At 38.3% G+C, this 20,882-nt stretch overlaps 1 protein-coding gene across 2 annotated transcripts in view; it reads right to left on the bottom strand.

Moving 5' to 3' along the window:
- LOC103022855 (potassium/sodium hyperpolarization-activated cyclic nucleotide-gated channel 1) overlaps positions 1-20,882 on the bottom strand; it is a 183,731-nt gene that overhangs the window by 29,569 nt on the left and 133,280 nt on the right. For both annotated transcript variants that reach the window (XM_022676552.2, XM_022676548.2), the window contains exons 4-5: positions 17,045-17,263; positions 1,717-1,863 (exon numbers count right to left, since the gene is read on the bottom strand). In XM_022676552.2, coding sequence (XP_022532273.2) covers positions 1,717-1,863; positions 17,045-17,263 — 366 coding nt within the window. The remainder of the gene's footprint in view (positions 1-1,716; positions 1,864-17,044; positions 17,264-20,882) is intronic.

The raw sequence follows: 20,882 nt of genomic DNA, 5'->3' as shown, positions 1-20,882 counted from the left end.
TCTCAAAAAATTTTAATATAATTGTAAAGTTACTTTATTTCATTAAATTAGTTTAAAATGTGAAATCTTATATATTATACTCATATATTATATAGATGTATTAAATACAAAGTGATCTATTGTAGGCATTTATGTCTTTTGATGTTAATGATTTTGCTTACAGCTAATGAAAACACAAATATTTGCACTGTGGGCAGTGTGCCAAGTCCTGCTGGAAAATAAAATCTGTATCTTCATAAAAGTCGTCAGTAGCAGAGGTTCAGTATGAAGTGCTGTAAGATTTTGTGGGAAAACAAAACTGCACTGACTTTAGACTTAGAATAATAAAACACAGTGGATCAACACCAGCAGATGACATGTCTCTCCAAACCATCACTGATTGGTGGAAACTTCACACTAGACCTCGAGCAGTTTGGACTGTGTGTCTCTCCACTTTTCCTCCAGACTCTGCTCCCTTGGTTTACAAATGAAATGTAAAATTTACTGATGATCAGTGATGGTTTGGAGAGTCATGTCTGTCATCTGCTGGTGTTGATCCACTGTGTTCTATTATCAAGTCTAAAGTCAGTGCAGTGTTTTTCTGGAAAACCTTACAGCAGCACTTCATTCTTCTCTCTGCTGACAACTTTTATGGAGTTGTGGATTTCATTTTTCAGCAGGACTTGGCACACTGCCCACACTGCCAAAAGTACCAATTGGTCTCATATAATATTCTAGTTTTCTGAGATGCTGACATTTGGGTTTTCATTGGCTGTAAGCCAATATTATCAACAATAAAATAAATAAAGGCTTAAAATAGATCACTTTTTATGTAATACATCTATATAATATATGAGTTTTATTTTAAACTGAATTACTGAAATGAAGTGGATGCACTAGTACTGCATATAGGGTAAATATTAATCAAAATAGGAATTTAAGCGTTAATTAGCTTTAAAAAAATCAACAGTCAGGCGGATCCAATTGATTCAGGCTGTTGACTGGGACTTTTATTGTTTTATGTTTGTGCTTGTTTTTACTGCACAAACTGTTCTCAGCAGGTAACAAACTGTGAGGTTATATATGTTTGGTTTGTTGGAACAGCTTCTCAGGTGGTTTATGTGAAGAAGTTTGAGAGAATGCCAAGAGTGTGTAAGACCTGGAGACTAGTATAAATAATCTTTCATTTGTTTAATAGTGAATAATTCATATTTGCTTTGTCAGAGTTTGTACATCTTCATTATACGGCTTCTGGTGCAGAAGGCTATTTTGCGTGGTCCAGTTACCAAAAAGAACTAGCTTAAGAATCAGATTCCTGATAAATACCATCAAATTACATTTTTTTATGGGAAAATTTCTTTATGGAAAATAGAAACTCTGTAATTAATGCTACTTTTTGAACTTTTACTGGCTTTTTTCAATGTTATTAGACTAGACAAATGTACTAGCAAAAATAATTCTCTGGTACTTTGTGATCTGCTTTTGTAATAACTACCTTTATAACAGGCTTATAACACATTACAAACCTTTACTATGCATTTATAACACACACAAAATATGGTAAACAGTTACCATTTGATTCAAGATTATTGCTAAGCCTAAATTAATTTGTTATAAATCTGATGATCAGATTACTAATTACATGTATAGCTACAATCGTGTGTGTGTGTGTGTGTGTGTGCCTGAGCTCAGCTGTGAGCTGATGATTAGTGTATAGACTCTGTAATAACTCTGTACCTCTTTTAAAGGGTCGTTAAGCTCGTTCAGGATGTTATCCTCATCGAAGATCTTGCCCTGGTAGCGATGCTCGTAATAGTCGTGGATCTTCTGCCGCATGTCGGCTGGGAGCTTGTGGAAGGACATGTACTGCTCCACTTGTTTATACTGAAAGAAAGAAAGAAAGAAAGAAAGAAGAAAAAAAGGTCATTTAAAAAAAAATGGAAAACTAATATTTCTGTCACTGTAAAAAATATTTCCTAGGACACAAAATAGTTCAACTAAAACAAATAAAGTACAGAAAAGGGCAAAAAATCTAAAAAATACATAATTTTCATATATTAAAATAAGCACTTAACAATTATGAGTTTCTTTGATTTTACCAAACTGAAAACCTCTGGAATATAATCAAGAGGAAGATGGATGATCACAAGCTGATCATCAAACCAAACTGAACTGCTTAAATTTTTGCACCAGGAGTAAAGCAGCATAAAGTTATCCAAAAGCAGTGTGTAAGACTGGTGGAGGAGAACATGATGCCAAGATGCACGAAAACTGTGATTAAAAACCAGGTTTATTCCACCAAATATTGATTTCTGAACTTTTAAATCTTAAATATGAATATGAACTTGTTTTCTCTGCATTATTTAAGGTCTGAAAGTTCTGTATCTTTTTTTCCCCATTTTCTGCAAATAAATGCTCTAAATGACAACATTTTTATTTGGAATTTGGGAGAAATGTTGTCCATAGTTTATAAAATATATTATCAATGTTCATTTTACTCAAACATAAACCTATAAATAGCAAAATCAGAAAAACTGATTCAGAAGTGGTCTCTTATTTGTTTCCAGAGCTGTATATAAGGTCTGGGGGTTGAACACAACTCCAGTAAAGTGTTTTAGCAAGTTGAACATTTATGTTTTTTCTTGTTCACAATCAGATTAAATTAGGACTTGTATAATAGACAAATGCAACTTAACTTAGAACATTTTTTTCTTCTATACCAATAAATGTCCTTTGGTAATTCCTTTTTGACAAAAGGTCTTTTGTGACCTCTTGGATGATTAGTCGCTGCGCTCTTGGGGTAAACTTGGCCGGCCAGCCACTCCTGTGAACGTTCACCACTGTTCACGATTTCCCCATTTGTGAATAATGGTTCTTACTGCAGTTTGTTGGAGTCCTAAAATTTTAGAAAATTCCAGACTGATGGATCTTACTTACTTAGTTTCTCATTTGTTCCTCAATTTCTTGGGATATTGGCAGAATGTCTAGTTTTTGTATTTGTGTAGTATAATTTATATTTATCATATCAACAACAGGATTGGTAATTCAGAGCTTAATGATGTTACAGGAAATCAGGTGAGCTGCTGATGGAATTCCAACAGAATGAGAATGAGAATTTTTTTTGTTTATTTTACTGTATTTATCTTTACCTGCATCAGTTCTAATAGAATCTGCACTTTAAACAAAAATAAAAAAAATATGAATTAAATCCTGTGAAACTTCACAAAAACTCTTTCAGAAAGCTCTGGGAAGGCTATGTATTCACAGCCAGAGCCACAATCTCTGTATCTCTCAGTGTTTTTGCTACTGATTGGTTGGTTGGTTGGTTGGTTGGTTAGGTGGGAGGAGCAGGTGGCAGGTGTGGAGGGAAAGTGGCTGCAGGCTCAGCTCTGATGACATCAGAGAGGAAACGGCTCTGATCCAAACACCTGCTCACTGTTACCTTCCCACAAACCTACACACACACACACACACACACACACACACACACACACACACACACACACACACAAGCTGCTGAAAGCGGGTGTTTGACGTCATGAGAAAACCTCTGGGTTTTCTGGAGTTCTGCTGCAGATGTTCCTCAGCAGAGCTGTCTGTTCAGTGGAAGGGTATTGGCAGGAAAGCCTGGGTTAAGTGTGACTTGCTTTACAGCCAATCAGACAACCTGTCATCCATTTTTTTTTTTTTACAAGAAAACCTTGATTTTTTTTTGTCTGTGATACTGTGTCAAAATTTAATGAAGAATAAACCATTAAAAACACTTAATTCATATCAAGTTTTTGGTGTGGCTGTGACGGAGTGTTTCCCATAAAGTAAAACTAACCACACTATATAAAACTACTATTATTTACTACACTGCCTTGCCAAAAAAGCTTTTTCAAAGCTGTTAACCATTTTTTTCCCAACAATATATGATTTTTCCACTTTTTTTTCTATATCTATTTTTTTATTTTATTTCTATTCTATTTTTTTAAATAATACTAAAGCTCTATCCGGATGGGATTAGTTTCTCTGTGAAACGTCTGTGAAAAATATTTCACACTTCTACTCAGTGATAAAACTCTTGCATCAACTCTTGACTGCAACTGGAAAAAAAAAAAACAGGAGTACCAGTGAGTTTTTTTTTGTCTTTTTCAGTCACGACATCGCGTTCAGTAGCTCCTCTATTTCCACTCGCTGTTGTGTTTACGTGGATCTCCATGGAAACGTGCGCCCGAAGTGTAATTACGGTGTGTGGCAGTGGACAAATAGCTGTTTTACTAAACGTGAGGAGATGAAACTCCGGGCAGGATTAAAATTACCGGAGGACCACAGCAAATTATCTAAGTGAAAAACAGTATGTAACTCGTACATGGTTGTTCCGGATGGGAATAAAATCATGGACGATCCCCACATAAAAGAGAAAATTACAACAGAAGCCCCTGACAAACTAATCCTATCCATTTGTTTTGTTTCATCTTTAACAATGAATTTTGTACCATTTCCGCTTACTGTCTGGACCTAAGGATTTAACCCTCCTGTTATGTTCATTTATCAGGAACAGCAATACTGTCCCTGGGTCAGTTTGACCTGGTGCATGTTTAATTAAATACTAGACTCCATGAGAAAAGTATTGGACGAACAGTGTTTTAATAAACACAATAATTCCTATTTTAGTGTTTATATTTATTGTAATATTGGTGTTTTACAGAGTATATAAACTCCTAAGATAAGGAGATTTGTATTTCTAATCTTCACAGCATCAACTTCAGCATATATGTGCACATGAGTAAATAAATACATCTGAATAGAGGATCTTAGAAATGCAAGAACTCGCATAATTAACTGTAGAATTCCAATTAACGCTTTTCTTATGTAAACTGGCCCAATGAAATGAAGTGTAACGGAAAACATCCGGGGGGCTTCGCATAATCAGCGGGAACATACTGTGCTGGATTTATTCACCATAACGTGGAAAAATTACGCAAACTTAAAATAACTCAAATAAAGGATCTTTCTATTGTTCTGTATTTAAAGCCACGAAGCAGCTCCACTGTTTAACACACACACACACACACACACATACACACACACACAGGAGACCTAAACCCGAGACTGTACATTTTTAGAAGCTCTTCCATTCCACTAAGGGTGGGCGACCCTAAAATAATATCACAATATTTCATGGGATTTTTGTGATAACGATACTGTTGGTGATATGACAAAACGCTGAAGAAAAAAAAAAAAAAAAAAAAAAAAAAAAAAATATATATATATATATATATATATATATATATATATATATATATATATATATATATATATATATACACACAAGAATACACTACTGCAACAAAATAAAAAATATATACATTTTATTATTGTATATGGTATGACACACCCCTAACCTAACTGAGATACTACAAAATACAAGAATTTTATCAGATTTTGTAACAGAAGTCAATAATCCAGAATCATGTCATGATACTAATAATACTAATAATGCACTCCATACTAATAATATCTCCATATATCCAGGATTAAAATAAAATAAATGATACTAGACCGATATAATCTGTCTCTAGTATACAGTATAATGGAAAATGAGAACAGTGAGAACTGCAAAAAAAAAAAAAAAGTAGTACCATGATGTAATGTGAATTAGGGGTGGGTGATATGGCACCATATTTCAGGGTATGATATCATTCCTGATATCCAAAAATGTTGGTGATATTATCACGTATGATACAATATGGCACACCCCTAACACACACACACACACACACACACACACGGAAGTTCACGACCGCTCAAACAGTCCGTTTTAACAGGCTGCCATGACCTGTTGACACGGCAACTGTGAACAAACAGCGTCTCACGCGGCTGACAGCCATCCTGGCATGCAAATGCAGGTCAGCGCTGACCCAAGATCAACCCACACAAGAACACAAACAGAGCAGTGTTTGCAGGGCCGCCAGCGTCAGAGAGAAAGAAAAAAAAAAAAGAAAAAAAAAAAGGAGAAATGACGACGTCACTTGTTGTGGCGTATTGATCCCGGCGCGGCTGTGGGGAGGTGATAAGGCCGGGGTTTTGTTTGAGTCGAATTGATTCATGCTCTACACACAATAAAGTTCAACTCTGCCTTTTTTCCTCCTGCCAGCGTTTGAACTTTGCAGCCTCGGTCCGCAGCGCACGGGGACCGCTGGCGTCTAAATTTATAAACACATTGACAAAATAGTATTAATCCTGCCAGGGCTTCTGGCCTGATCTGCGATTATCCTCTGGGGGGATTTTGGTAAAACTTGCTTACGTTGACCAGATTTCCCCCCGCAGAGAAATGCTTCAGCTGTCTGCCTGACTGACAGCATGTTCCACCGCAGCCAACGCCAACAGCTGGCTTTAGAGACGCCGCTTATGAAATGCACAGCGCTGCTTTTAAGGAAGAGCTGCAGCACGTGGCAAATTCACGACCTTATGAATACCAGGACTCTGGGTATTCCCAGCAGAATATTTTGTTCAGAGCTATGGAGGACTAAAACTGAAATAACCAAAATTACAAAAAAAAATAAATAAAAATAAATAAATAAAAACGTAAGTCAATCACTCAATAAAGGTGATATGGTGATTAAAATGGCAAAGAATAATTAGAACTAATATAAAAATAAATACATATACATAAAAATGAATATCTTAATATTTTGTTATTTATGGGTTTCTTTATTAACTACGTTTTTTTTTTTTTTTTTTTGCATTACTATTTGTTTCTGCATTTATTTATTTCCCGATTTATTTATTTCCGTTTTTTCTTGTTCTTATATCCACTGCACCACACCGTACAGCATACACACTACAGATACTGTACATTCGTGATGTCGCTTAACCCTTGTGTGGTGTTCGGGTCTGTGGGACCCGTTTTCATTTTTCATCAAATGATACAAAAAAAGTATTTTTTCTAACTCAAACTCATGGGCATTGGCTCATTTTTTGTGAAAAACATATATCAAAACACATTTTCGATAAACACACACTGTACACCCCCCCCCCACACACACATTTATATTACATACAGTATGTTTGGCCAAGGGCTAATAAACATTGCTTCATTTGTAAATTTGAAACTAAACAAATTTTCTACTCATATCTTGAGTTTAATTCATTTTCTTTTACATTTTATTAAAAAACTAATAAAAAAAGAGTAGCACTTTTTGAAAGAAATGTAACATAAGAAAGGTAAAGGGCAAATATTAACCATGTAAGCTGTTTATATTGCTTGCAATTTAGGTGAAGCAAGCATGTGTAAAGCATTTTAATGTAAAATTGCTTAATTTTGATGAATTAAATACAAGTAACAAAGTAAACGAGTAAAAAAAAAATATGAACACCTCACAAGGGTTAAAAAATGCATACAAGTACACTGCTTTTATCATTTTTAGCAATGCCATGACTACTACTTTAACAACACAGCCATTAACGATGAATCATTCATGAGCTAACTTTCAAAGGTTAGCCCTTCTTCTCCTCCTCCTCCTACTCTTCTCTTCTCTTTCCCTTCTCTTTCTCTTCTCGACTCTCCCAGCACTCATCAAGGCTGATGAGTGTGTTTTGATTCATGCTGATCCGCGGGGCTTAGCTAATGAACTCTCATTAAGTCCGCTATGTCCTCCTCGCGCTGGAGACACCAACCCCTGCACTCGCCCACAGTGATCTGCATTAACCTCTGTCCCTCTGTGTGCAGTGGCCGGGGCAGGACGTAAGACATACAGTACAGGCCAAAAGTTTGGACACACCTTCTCTTTTTCAATGCGTTTTCTTTATTTTTTCACGACTATTTACATTGTAGATTCTCACTGAAGCATCAAAACAAACTATGAATGAACACATGTAGAGTTTTATGTACTTAACCAAAAAAAAGGCCTGTCCTCCACAGTCACCGGACACCTCTGGGAACTCCTTCCTTCCTTCCTTTCTTTAAGACTGTTGGAAAACTTTTCATTTCAGGTGGTCACCTCTTGAAGCTCGTTGAGAGAATGATGCCAAAAGAGTGTGCAAAGCAGTAATCAGAGCAAAGGGTGGCTATTTTAAAAGAAACTAGAATATAAAATGTATTTTTCAGTAATTTAATTCAGTCTTGAAGGAAGGAGTTACCAGAGGTGTTTATTAGCACTTGTTGCCCCTTTGCCTTCTTCACTCTGAGCTCCAGCTCACCCCAAACCTGAATCTGGATTGGGTTCAGGTCCGGTGACTGTGGAGGTTCAGCTCATTTTTTGTTAAGTACATAAAACTCCACATGTGTTCATTCATAGTTTTGATGCTTCAGTGAGAACCTAGAATGTAAATAGTCATGAAAATAAAGAAAACGCATTGAAAAAGAGAAGGTGGGTCCAAACCTTTGGCCTGTACTGTACACTATGTACAATACATTTCACGATGACGCCAATCCTGCTCTCCAGGCCTGAGGGAAAGAAGAACGCCGTGTCATAATCACGTAATCAGGCTCCATGCTATTGGTGCCACAGCAGAACTGCTTGGTAATGGGAATACTTTCCTCTTTTCCCTCCCTTTCTCTCCTCCCGACCTGTCTCTTCCTCTGAATCAGCCGCATTAGCTGTTGAGCGAGCAGCAGCAGGGTTATATTGGGAGTCACAAGCAATCAGCCCAGGCTGTCACCTTCCCTGCAGAACAGCCTGGCTGGTCTTAGCTCCTTCTGCAGTCCAGTCATAAAACACACCTGTCCTGCAAAGGCGCTTGCTTTCCTCCTAATTCTACAATCGCTCACTCGACCTGAGAGACAGAACAGCGAATGGAAATATTAGATGCTCATATTTGCGATGAGAGAAGATGAAATTGGCCCAAGGAATCTGAGATTATGACAGCTCTGTCCTCTTGGAAAGAATAGATGTGTTGTTTTTAATGACACTGCTCACAATGTGATTGTATTGCTTTCAATCTATCTATCTATCCTTACAGGAAAAGCAATTACGTAACAAGGTAGCAAACAATCTAAGACAACATACCCGTATACAATATTCCACTTTAAACAATGTTTGAACCATGCTGAATTACAGAAGGCAGCAAAATGTGTCAAACTGATGTCCTCACGTAGGGTTTCGCAACAAAACATGCATTAGAATCCATCTAATGGTCTGTAGTATTACCACAACACATCCTTGTGCTGTCACTTTCCAAGATACTTGGGCACAGGTACCTGGTGTTCCAGACTGTCTTCAACTGTTGACCAGGAGACCAGCATCTGGACCAGAATTGGGCCAAGATTCAAACCAAAGCAAATCAGGCATTCCCAAGGTAAGTGGCCAAAGGGACCTGGTGTTCCAGTTGATGTCAAACGAGCACCAAACAAGACTGGTCATAACAAACCAAACTGGTCATAACAATGTCGCCTTTCCCGATAGCATTAACAATTGGCCTGAGCTAAGCTGATGTATGGCAGCATCGGCTGAGACTGGAGTGTTGTCACAAGTTCCACAAAATTTGTGGTGTATTGGCACATGTGGCTAGAGCCGATTATAGACTTATACACAGCAAACACTTGACCCATTGAGACCCAAGAACATTGAATTGGGATTCAAACCAGAGCCATTCAAGAATTCCCAAGGTAAGTGGTGCACAGGTACCCAGCTGTACAAAGTGACATTAAACAAAGAGAACCAGGTAACTTTCTTCCACTGCCCCAAGTTCCAGTTCTGGAGGTACTCAACACAAGCTTTTTACACGTTGTCTGGCCATAACAATTTAGCCTTTCCAGATAGCGTGAAAAATCAGCCTAAGCTCAACAGATGCATTGGCAGCCGGTGTGTTGGCAAATGTGTCTAGGGCCGATTGTAGTATTATACTTGGCAAACAGAGGTGTTGGCACATACAGCACTTGAGCCAGATCTGAATCGAGCATTTGTGCCAGAATTGGGCCAAGATTCAAACCAGAGCAACTCAGGTCATAGCAAAGCAAGTGAGGCGAGATAGTGGTAGTTAGATGGATAGAACTTTCCATTTTTTAAGTTGTTAGGGTATTTACTAACATCCCTCGATCCGCAAAGTCATGAGTGTTCCAGGAATAAGGGTGGTAATGATGGTGACCAGTGGCGTCTGGCCAGAACGGTCCATGTGAACAGACAAAAGTCTCTGACAGGAATCACTTCCACATTTAATTCAGGAAAATAACACACATATATCCCACAGGTCAGTGCAGTGTTCTTTAGCTTCCATGGGACATGGCACAAGCCATGATATCACTATTGCAAAGATGAGTATCATATATTTATACATTATTGAGTCTGTTCTGTCCGTCCAGCCACGGACGGCCAAGATTTTATTATTATTTTTTTCACACACACTCTGTCTGACTGTAGTCTATATTTCCTCATGCTGGACTGATAAATAGAACTTCATTTGTTCTAGTCTTCAGTCTCATGTTCCAGGTCTATGCACTGATCCAGTCTGACCTTTATACACCCATTTAGGTCTAGACAATAAAATGCTAATTAGTCTATTATTGAGTTTCAAAATCAATTCACATTATGGGTATTTCAATAAAAACCGTCCAGTCTGTCTTCTACTTCCACAAAAGCACACGAGGCAGTGATGTATGTGTTTTACATGCTAGACAAGGAGAGAGAAACAGCCTAGCTATTCACTCACAATTCAGCATGACTCTTATCAGCCAATGTGCTGATAAGTTTTATTCAGCAATGAAATTCTGCGACATTGAGGGAAACGTCTTGGAAGAAGAATATATTGGTTTGATTATCACAAGCCATCAACCCAAGCTGAACTGCTCGAATTTTGGCACCAGGAGTAAAGCAGCATAAAGTTATCCAAAAGCAGTGTGTAAGACTGGTGGAGGAGAACATCATGATGCCAATATGCATGAAAACTGTGATTAAAAACCAACCAGGGTTATTCCACCAAATATAGATTTCTGAACTCTTAAAACTTTATGAATATGAACTGGTTGAGGTCTGATTAAGGTTCTGCATCTTTTTTTTTCAGTAATTTTCTAATTTTCTGCAAATAAATGCTCTAAATGACGGTATTTTTATTTAGAATTTGGGAGAAATGTCTGTAGTTTATAGAATAAAACAACAATGTTCATTTTACTCAAACATAAACCTATAAATATCAAAATCAGAGAAACTGATTCAGAAACTGAAGTGATTTCTTAATTTTTTTCCAAAGTTGTATATAGTTAAAATCTCTTAATCTTTTTCTCGCAAACCCAATATCTCGTGAGATGACTGTCTCGTCACACTCCTACCATTTTCCGATAATTATCCCCCCATATCCCATGACAACATAGATATAATTTTTTATTTCATTGTGAAAAACTAAACTATGTAATGCTGTGTGCCTCACTCTCTCTAAAAGTAATATCATGTGATCTTGCAGTAGCTCCTGGTTTGATGTGAGTGTATTCAGAGTTTTATTCTCTGGTTTAATCTAATCTCAGTTTACCCTCTTCTGACTGATTCTGTGTTCCAGTACTCTGTGGTTTGATGTGCTGCTATCAGCTGATCTTCCTGTAGCTCCAGGTTTGATATGAATGGACTCCAGATCTGTGCAGTGATCCAATCTTCATCTGCACAAAGCCTCAGATGTCAGGAGCTGATGGGACACTGAGCAGCACCAGAGCAGAGCAGAGGATTATATTCCAGAGGTTTTCAATTTGGTAAAATCAAAGAAACCTATAATTTGTAGGTGGTCTCTTATTTTTTTCTGCAGAGCTGTATGTGTAAAATCTGAGTAATCTGAGTAATCAGTGGTGGGAGTATAGTACTGCTATCTAGTGGTTGGGTTTAAACAAAATACACAAAATAAACCACTGATTGAGAAAAAAAAACAGAAGCTGTATTAAAAGATTAAAATTGTATTAAAGACGCACAAAGGGGAGTATGGGTTTAAGTAAATAATGATATATTATTTATATTATTTATTATTAGTATTGTAGTGTTATATTTTTCAATACTGTATTGATTTTCAATATCATATATGATTACATCTGGAATTTCAAGACTATGAATAAGGGTTGAGATTTCCTCATTTATTTTAAGTGCTGATTCTGAGGATTGCTTACTCTCTCTTTCTCTCTCTTTCTTATTCTCTCTTTCTCTCTCTGCTGCTGTCTCTGTTTTCCTCCTTCTCTCCGTCTCTATCTCGGTCATTCCCTCTTTCTGTCTCTCTCTGTGGCTGTCTCTCTCTTTCTCTCCATCTCTGTCGTTGCCTCTCTCATACTCCTCCTTACTGTCTTTCTCTCTCCCTGTCCCTGTCTCTCTCCCTTTGTCTCTCTCTCTCTTTTTTCTGTCTTACTCTCTACATATTTCCCTGTATTACTCTCTTTATCTCTCTCCCCAGCTCTTTTTTTCCTCTCTCTCTCTCTCGCTGTCTGTATTATTCTTGCTTTCTCTGTCCCTTTCTCTATCTGTCTTACTCTTTCTTTTGTCCATCTCTCTCTCTGGCTTTTTCTCTATTTCTCTATGAATAAATCAATACATATATCTGTGATTCTCTGTTGCTGTCTGTCTCACTCTTCCTTACTCTTCCCTACTTTTTTTCTGTCTTACTCTCTCTCTCTTTCTTTCCCTGTCTCTCTCTCTCTCAGTCTCTGTATTACTCTTGCTTTCTCTCTCTCTCTTTCTCTCTGGCTGTCTCTATCACTTGCTCTCTCGCTCTGCTGCTGTCTCTCTCTTTCTCTCCATCATTGCCTCTCTCATACTCCTCCTTACTGTCTTTCTCTCTCCCTGTACCTGTCTCTCTCTCTCTCTTTCACTCTGTCTCTTTCTCTCTCGTTCACGGTCAGTCAAAAATATACATATATCTGTCATTCTTTGTTGCTGTCTATCTCACTCTTCCTTACTCTCTCTCTCTCTCTGTCTCTCTGTCTCTGTATTACTCTTGCTTTCTCTGTCCCTTTCTCTCTGTCCCTTTCTCTCTGTAGCTTTCTCTCTCCCTTTCTTTCTCTCTCTCTCTCTCTCTCTCTGTCTCTCTCTCGCTCTCTCTCTGTCTCTCTCTCGCTCTCTTTGACACGAGGCCAGACTCTCCCACATGTGGTCGGCTGGAAATGGTAGCGGCGACATTGCGGGTGTTAATGAAAGGACGGAGCGTTACTGGGCATGTGTGTGTGTGTTTGTGTGTATGTGTGTGTGTGTGTGTTTGTGTGTTTATTTGTATTGACCACGAGCTGCTTTTGCAATGTCAGAGGATCATTTTTAAATGAAAGATAAGCGCTAATGCGGGAAGCGTCGGAGGAGGAGGAGGAGATGTAAAGGAATAAATAAAAGACGGAGGCCTCTGTCCGTTCCTGGCTGTTTTTGTCATTGGCGGAGTCAAGGTGACCCCGGCGACGTGTGTAATTCAGATAAGGCCTCGTGCCGGGGACATGACAGTGTAATTGATGGCCGTAGCACGGAGCTTCCCGTCTGCAGAACGGGGGAATCTCATTAGTTTTAGAAACTCTGAACCCGCTCACTCTGAAAAGCTTTTGCTAATAAGTTTTGTGTATCAATATGATCGAGGATAAACGGAGGGGCACGGCCTGCAGTGCGGCTTTATAAATTCGTCAGGATTAAACATTCATAAGTCTGCCATTGTGTTTACTGAGCAACCTGAGCCTGTTTATTACCGTGTCCGTCATCTATTAGAGAAGAAAAGATGTAATGTCAGAGACTTGATCAATTATTACAGCGTGTCCAACAGCCTGACCCAGCTGCTCAGCTTTACTGCGCTCGTTTCCTCTTGCTAAACACTGTAGTAAACCAGGCCCCTTCAGACACGACACTGAACTGCGCACAGTGCTGCTGTGTGTTCTATTAAAAAGACATTAATTAGTTATGTGTACTTGACATCATTGGCATTCAAGAGAGTAAAATTAATCGTGAGAGGATAGTGTGAGGAAGAACACTAGAAGAACAACAGTAGTCAGGTTTCCACTCTAAAATATAATACGGTACGTATCACAGTACTGGGATTACGATTTATTAATTATAGTGCAATATATTGCAATACTTTTGGCTAGGTGATACAGTTCTATGAAAAAGTATTTGCCCCTTACACAGATTAAGGGGCAGATTATCAAACAAACTTTAATATAAGACAAAGATAACCTAAATATTAGTAAATATTAAAGCTGAACACTTTTTTATATGATAATTTCATTTATTAAGGAAAAGAAGCAATCCAAACTAACCAGGCCCTGTGTGAAAAAAAGTAATTGCACCCCCATTAATTAACTGTGATTAACCATATTTATTTATATTGGAAAGCTCAGCTCAATTTCACTACTTTCACTACAAGCAGGCCTGATTACTGCCAGACCTGTAGAATCGAGAAATCACTTAAATAGAACCTGTCTGACAACATGAAGCAGTTAAAAGGTCTCAAAAAGCAACACATTATGATGAGAAAACAAAGTCACTGATCATCTATCAGTCTGAAAAAGCATGCAAAGTCTTTTCTAAGGCTTTGGGACTCCAGCTGACCCCAGTGAGAGCTAAAATTCACTGACTAACAAGGAAACCTTTCCAGGAGTGACCGGCCGACCAATATTTTTCCAACAGGGCATGGACAACTCATCCAGGAGGTCACAAAAGAACCCAAACCGATATCTAAAGAACTGCAGGCCACACCCACCTCAGTTATGGTCAGTGCATTTCTAGCGCAGAAAAACGGGCCAAAGAGTCTAAAAGCGGAGAGTGTGCGCATTTCTAGCGCAGAAAAACAGGCCAAAGAGTCTAAAAGCGGAGAGGGTGCGCATTTCTGGCGCAGAGAACCGGGCCAAAGAGTCTAAAAGCGGAGAGAGTGCGCATTTCTGGCGCAGAGAAACGGGCCAAAGAGTCTAAAAGCAGAGAGAGTGCGCATTTCTAGCGCAGACAAACGGGCCAAAGAGTCTAAAAGCAGAGAGAGTGCGCATAGTTGCCGTAATTAAGGAGTTTAATATTAAGAGACATCATGAAATTAAACATCAATTTGAAAAATCTTAGTTTACACAACACTGTCAAAGATAAAGAGAGTAAGTCAAGTAAAATGGTGTGTAAATGAAATAATCAGGAAAAAACTATTATTTAAAGTGGTATATTTCATTATTTGTTTTATTATAGAGTCTGTGGCCCGTGACTTCAAATATATTTCTCCTTCTGGCCCCCAACAAAAAAAGTTTGGACACCCCTGCACTAGTATATATACATATATATCTGCTGGTGTGAACAGTGTGAACAGTGAGGTTGGTGATGTAATGTGCGGAGCTGTGTGTGGGTATGGTGTTAAACCTCGGATAACCCAAGTCGCCACCCAAACAAAGGCTTTAAGACACTGGACTCTGGGGAGGAACAAGCTGGTCTCCAGGAGACACGCCAGCCCTGAGTGAGTGTTTTTGTCATTCTCAGGATAAATCCTCCGGGAGAAGCACCGGATATAATGATGCAGCTGCAGCACAACAAGCACTCAACAGCGATACGCTAATCTACCAGTCCCTGTGCGATCTCTCTCTCTCTCCCTCTCCCTCTCTCTTTCTTTCTGAGGGTTTCTTTTAGAACAATGTGATGGATGGATTTGAAGTCATTTAAGTATACCTGACAATCAAGATAAAAGTTGTAGAAAATTGCAGAATGCACTATAGAAACATCAGGGTGCTAAAAATACATTACGCTAACCTATATAAACAACTGTTTTCCAGACATGAGTAACGTTTTAGCCCCTATTATTGTGTCTTATCTAAAATTGTTAATTTTACTTTACTTTTACTGTGTTTTTATCTTTTCTAATTTTCTTATCATTGGAGAGTCCTCACTTCCAGACCTCCACGCCCATCGTTGTAGATATATTCGTATGCTCCATTTCTATTTAAAGGAGGCTCAAGGCATAAAAATAGACTGTTGACGAGGTATAAAATAGCAATGAGCATCTTGACGCACCCTGAGCAGGGTGTACAATAGGGCCTCAGGTCATAAAAAGCTCAAATCATCTATCAACAAACGTTTATTTTCTATTCTATTTTCATACACAAGGTGCACTGGATTATAATGCGCACAAGGTTCATCCCAAATAGCTTGGTTTAGCACGGTAAACGGGAAGGCTACAGTCCGATATACTCACTTCTGAATGGCAAAAGAGCTAAAAATGTAATGCTAATGCTGCTTCAGCAGTGCTTGCCGGGTTAGCAGCAAGGTACATTCTGATATACTTGCCTCTGAATGGCGAAAGAGCTAAGCAGTGATCAGCGTAGTTAGTGGGTAATGCTAATGCTGCTCCAGCTATGCTAGCCAGGGTTAGAAACAGGCTACAGGTGCTGAAGAACTACAGAACTAAACTTTAACAGTGTACTTCAGCGGAGTGGCTTTAACCCTTAAAATGCCTTGTCTTGTATAAGGGCTACAGGTGTAGATAATACAAAACCCCTTTTCTCCTAATCTCCTACAGGACACTTGGAGAAGCTGTCTGTTTTCTCTCTACTCCACTTAATAACTTTAGATTATTATCTGGAATCAACCCAAATTCTGCAGGTTTGAAAAAAAAATGTAAAAACTAGACAAACATAATGAAACTAAAGTTTTGTAGGCCATTAACTGTTTGATTTGTATTCAGGAAAATATTGATTTTAAAATGAAGTTCAGGAAAGAGCCAATTTTATGATTTGATTCATTATATTTTGACATTAGCAGATTTATTTTTAAATATATATATTTTTTTAGTTTTTCAGTAGTAATGTTCCTTATCAAACAAGAAAACTCTTTATGTGACACTTGAATAGAAATCCTCAAGATTTAGTGGTGTATAAGGCAGACAATTGATCAAATCCTGGCCTGTTTAAGCAATATTTTTGCGAAACGAGATTTCTTGCTCCTGGGCTCCCCCTACAGTTGGAAAGTGTAACTCTTGCTGTTTCTGGACAAGCTGAGAGACACAGAACTGTATCGCTTGCTGCATGTGAAAGAGGAAGCATGTGGGCTTAGCTCGAAGAGTACTTTTATACTAGGTTATGCAGGGTTGTCCACTTCACCAGAGTTACACAGCGCTAAAGTAACCACAGCAGATATTGAATGGTGCTCTTATTAAAATTATTATAAGATAAAACCCTTACCTTCTCTTGATACTGGCGTCGCGAGGAGTCCAGGGACTGGATGAGGGCGGTGGCGTGGCCCACGAACATGGCGTAGCAGGTGGCCCCCACGATCATGCTGAGCATGGTGATCCACAGATCGGACATGCTGACGGGCGCTCGAGCTCCATAACCGATACACAGCATGTGACTCATGGCTTTAAAGAGGGCGTACGAGTACTGCTTTCCCCAGGAGTCGTTCTGAGAGAGACAGAAGGGTAGAGAGGGAGGGAGAGAGAGAAAAAGAGAGAGGGAGAAAGTGGTGGAGAGGAGTTATTGAACAGAAGCTTGCAGGCGAAGCTCGGTGATGGATCACTGAGCCTCTACAGAACACTCCGCCATCTCACCCTTCATGCCTGAGAGACTCGCTTCCAGCTCCCGCAATCGCTTTGCCTCTATCTCTCTGCCCCTGGCTCTTTCTCTCCCTCTCTCTCTCTCTTTCTCTTCCGTTCTTTATCTTTCGCTCTTTGATACTTCATTTCTCTCACTTTTGTGCTTCCGAAACAATCTGGCTCTCTTGCTCTATCGCTTTTTTTTACCTTCATCTTTTGTTGGTTTCTGCCACGGTGCTTTCTTTTGTTGTGCGTTTTTTCTGTTTTTCCTTAGATGTGTCCTTCTCTCTCTCTCTCTCTCTCTCTCTCTCTCTCTCTCTCTCTCTCTACATCCTTACTCACTCCTTCTCTTCACCGCTGGCAGCTTCCATGTTTACCATTAGCTCTGGCCCTCTGATATACAGCCTCCTGCCCTGCCTGCTTCGTCCAGCACGGTCGAGTGAGAAAAAGGAAAGATTAAACCCCTTTTTTAGAGCATTTTCTGCTTGTTTTGTTTGGAGCCCTCTGCTTGAACCATGAACTGCTGTTCTTCAGTAACACTAAGAGAACATACAGTACTACATATAGCGAACTACATATAGAAAATATGGAATTAACAAGTGTTAAACAAGAATATGTTTTATATTTTACATTCTTCAAAGCAGCACCTCTTGCTAAGCTTAGACTTTGCACAACTTGGCTGGATTTTCTCAGTCAGCTTTATGAGGTTAGCAGCTTTTTCTCAGTTAACAGCTGTGCTGAACTTGCTAAAAGTTAATTTCTTGAATTTCTTGTTTCTTAATAATGTGTTTAAGAGCATCAGTTAAAGTAAAGTAGTGAAGAGGTAGAGTTACAGGTATACAGTGAATAGCTCTGTTTCAGTAATGTTCTAATCCAGATTATGAGAAACAAAAACTACTCAACTAAATAAAGAAAAAAAATACTTTAAGAAATGAAGGTCAGTCAATCTGAAAAAATTCAAGAACTTCGAAAGTTTAAAGACCATTAAAACGTTATGATGAAACTGGCTCTCGTCAGAACCATGAGAAAATGAAATTCTAATCTCCATAAAAGTTGTCATTAGCAGACAGAAGCATGAAGTGCTTAAGTAAGAAAACAAAACTGCACTGACTTTAGACATGATAATGAAACACAGTGGATCAACACCAGCAGATGACATGTCTCTTTGTACAAACCTCTCCACTCTTCCTCCAGACTCTGCTCCCTTGGTTTACAAATGAAATGTAAAATGTACTGATGATCAGTGATGGATTGGAGAGACATGTCTGTCATCTGCTGGTGTTGAGCCACTGTGTTTTATTATCAAGTATAAAGTCAGTGCAGTTTATTTTCCAGCAAAATCTTACAGCACTTCATGCGTCTCTCACTGCTTATGACTTTTATGGAAATGCGGATTTCATTTTCCAGCAGGACTTGACAAAAGTACTAATTAGTCTTATACACTATATTGCACTAGCTTTCTGCAGAGTTAATCACCACAGACCTCCAAACCCTTATGTAGCCAAAACATCACCAAACACAATGGCAATATAGTGTAGTTTTTAAATTCTGTAAATACTTTCTCCACTGAGTGTGTTAATGTATTGTCCCTATAAAAACATACTTCCATGCGTGTAGTCACATGACTCCACCCCATTCATTCATCTAGCACCCACTATCAAGTCTCGCTCCAACTCCAATAATTCAATGATATTATGATTATTATAATTAGCATTAAAATCCCATGGAATGATCTACCATATTCAGATTAGATCATTTACCCAGCTGGTGTTTAATTTGGGCTTAAAGGAGCATCAGTTCAGCAGTGTTTAACTGAGAACTGGACAAACAGAGACAAGCAAAATCCACTTTTTATTAAACTGATTACACAGCATCACTGATTACACAGCATCAGCACAGACATCTGCTGCAGATACTCAATGAGTTTTCTTGGGTTTTTAGAGACTTCTGTGTTTCTTGCCCAAATATTTATTCCTATAGATGTATATATATACAGGACAACTTGTCCAAAGGACAACTTTCTGTATCCTTCCCCTGAACAACTATGTTGAACAATCTTTGTTTTTAGATCATTTGAGAGTTGTTTTGATGAGCCCATGATGTCACTCATCAGAGGAGATTCAAATAGGAGAACAACTTGCAATTGGCCACCTTAAATACATTTTCTCATGATTGGATACACTTGGCTATGAAGTTCAAAGCTCAATGAGGTTACCAAACCAATTTTGTGCTTCAGTAAGTCAGTAAAAAGTAGTTAGGAGTATTCAAATCAATAAAATGATAAGGGTGCCCATACTTTTACACCAGTCAAATGTTGGTTTAATGCATATTGCACATTTTCTGTTAGTACAATAAACCTCATTTCAATCCTGAAATATTACTGTGTCCATCAGTTATTAGATATATCAAACAGCTATATCAAATGGCTGTTGCAAACACCCAAATATTTAGAACTAAAAATGATTAAGATTAATAGGGGTGCCCAAACTTTTTCATATGACTGTATATAGGGGAGAGGACATAAATAATGGGATATCCTTTTTTTTTTTTTTTTTTTTTTTTTTTTACTTTACTATTTTATGATATTATAATATCTCAGGATAGATTTACTGTATTATAATATCTCTGGATTGTTTTGTTGCTTTTTAAACAAGTTACTGCGTTCAACTGAGAGTTTTACTGAAGAAAATAAAGGCTAGTGTAGCTCCATATTCCACATTTTCAACAGGGCGAAAAAAGGAAACTTGCCATTAGCTGTGTCTATGTGTGCTTGTGTGTGTGTGTGTAAATGTGAGTGCATGACCATGCGAGTGTGTGGGAGAGAAAGAAAGAAAGAGAGAGAGAGAGAGAGAGAGCATAAACGACAGCATACATAAAAGTAAAAATAATCTACCTTCTGAATTCAACAGTAAGAGTTGCTGTGTTTTATCGCCTAAAAAAAATGCTAATAAACTGCTTATAAACTGCGTCACCAAGCTCTGTCAATTTGGTGATTTACCTGATTAATGTGCGTTAAAAATAAAATAACAGACTATTCCAGACAGCTTTATTATATTTTTATTAATTATATTTATTTTATCTTCAAGCTCCAAGTCTGTACACATAAAGAATAAAACAGGCACTTTTTTTTGACAACATAGAAAAATCTATTCCACTCTATTTTAGAGACCAGCCTGGCTGTTTATTGGACACTTTTTTTATTTTTTTTTTTAGCTATTTTTGGGGAACTTTTCTCGGCTGATTCAGGGTATTTTTGGGAGATGTTATGAAATCTCTGATAATCTGTTGATAGAAATGTATTTTGAGGTGGGTCAGCACTGCTGACGGACAGGCCGCTCCCTGAAGACTTGTGCTGCTATGCTTCATCCAGGGACCCAATGCTGACTGACTATAACAAGTGGCAAATTATCTCTGGATGGCTTCTATTCCCCGTGTGTCTGTGTGACTCTGTGTGTGTGTGTGTGTGTGTGTAGGCGAGCAGTGTTTGC

This window comes from Astyanax mexicanus, chromosome 17 (genome assembly GCF_023375975.1).
Source record: "Astyanax mexicanus isolate ESR-SI-001 chromosome 17, AstMex3_surface, whole genome shotgun sequence".
Lineage (NCBI taxonomy): Eukaryota > Metazoa > Chordata > Actinopteri > Characiformes > Acestrorhamphidae > Astyanax > Astyanax mexicanus.
This window is presented reverse-complemented; position numbering and strand designations above follow the sequence as displayed.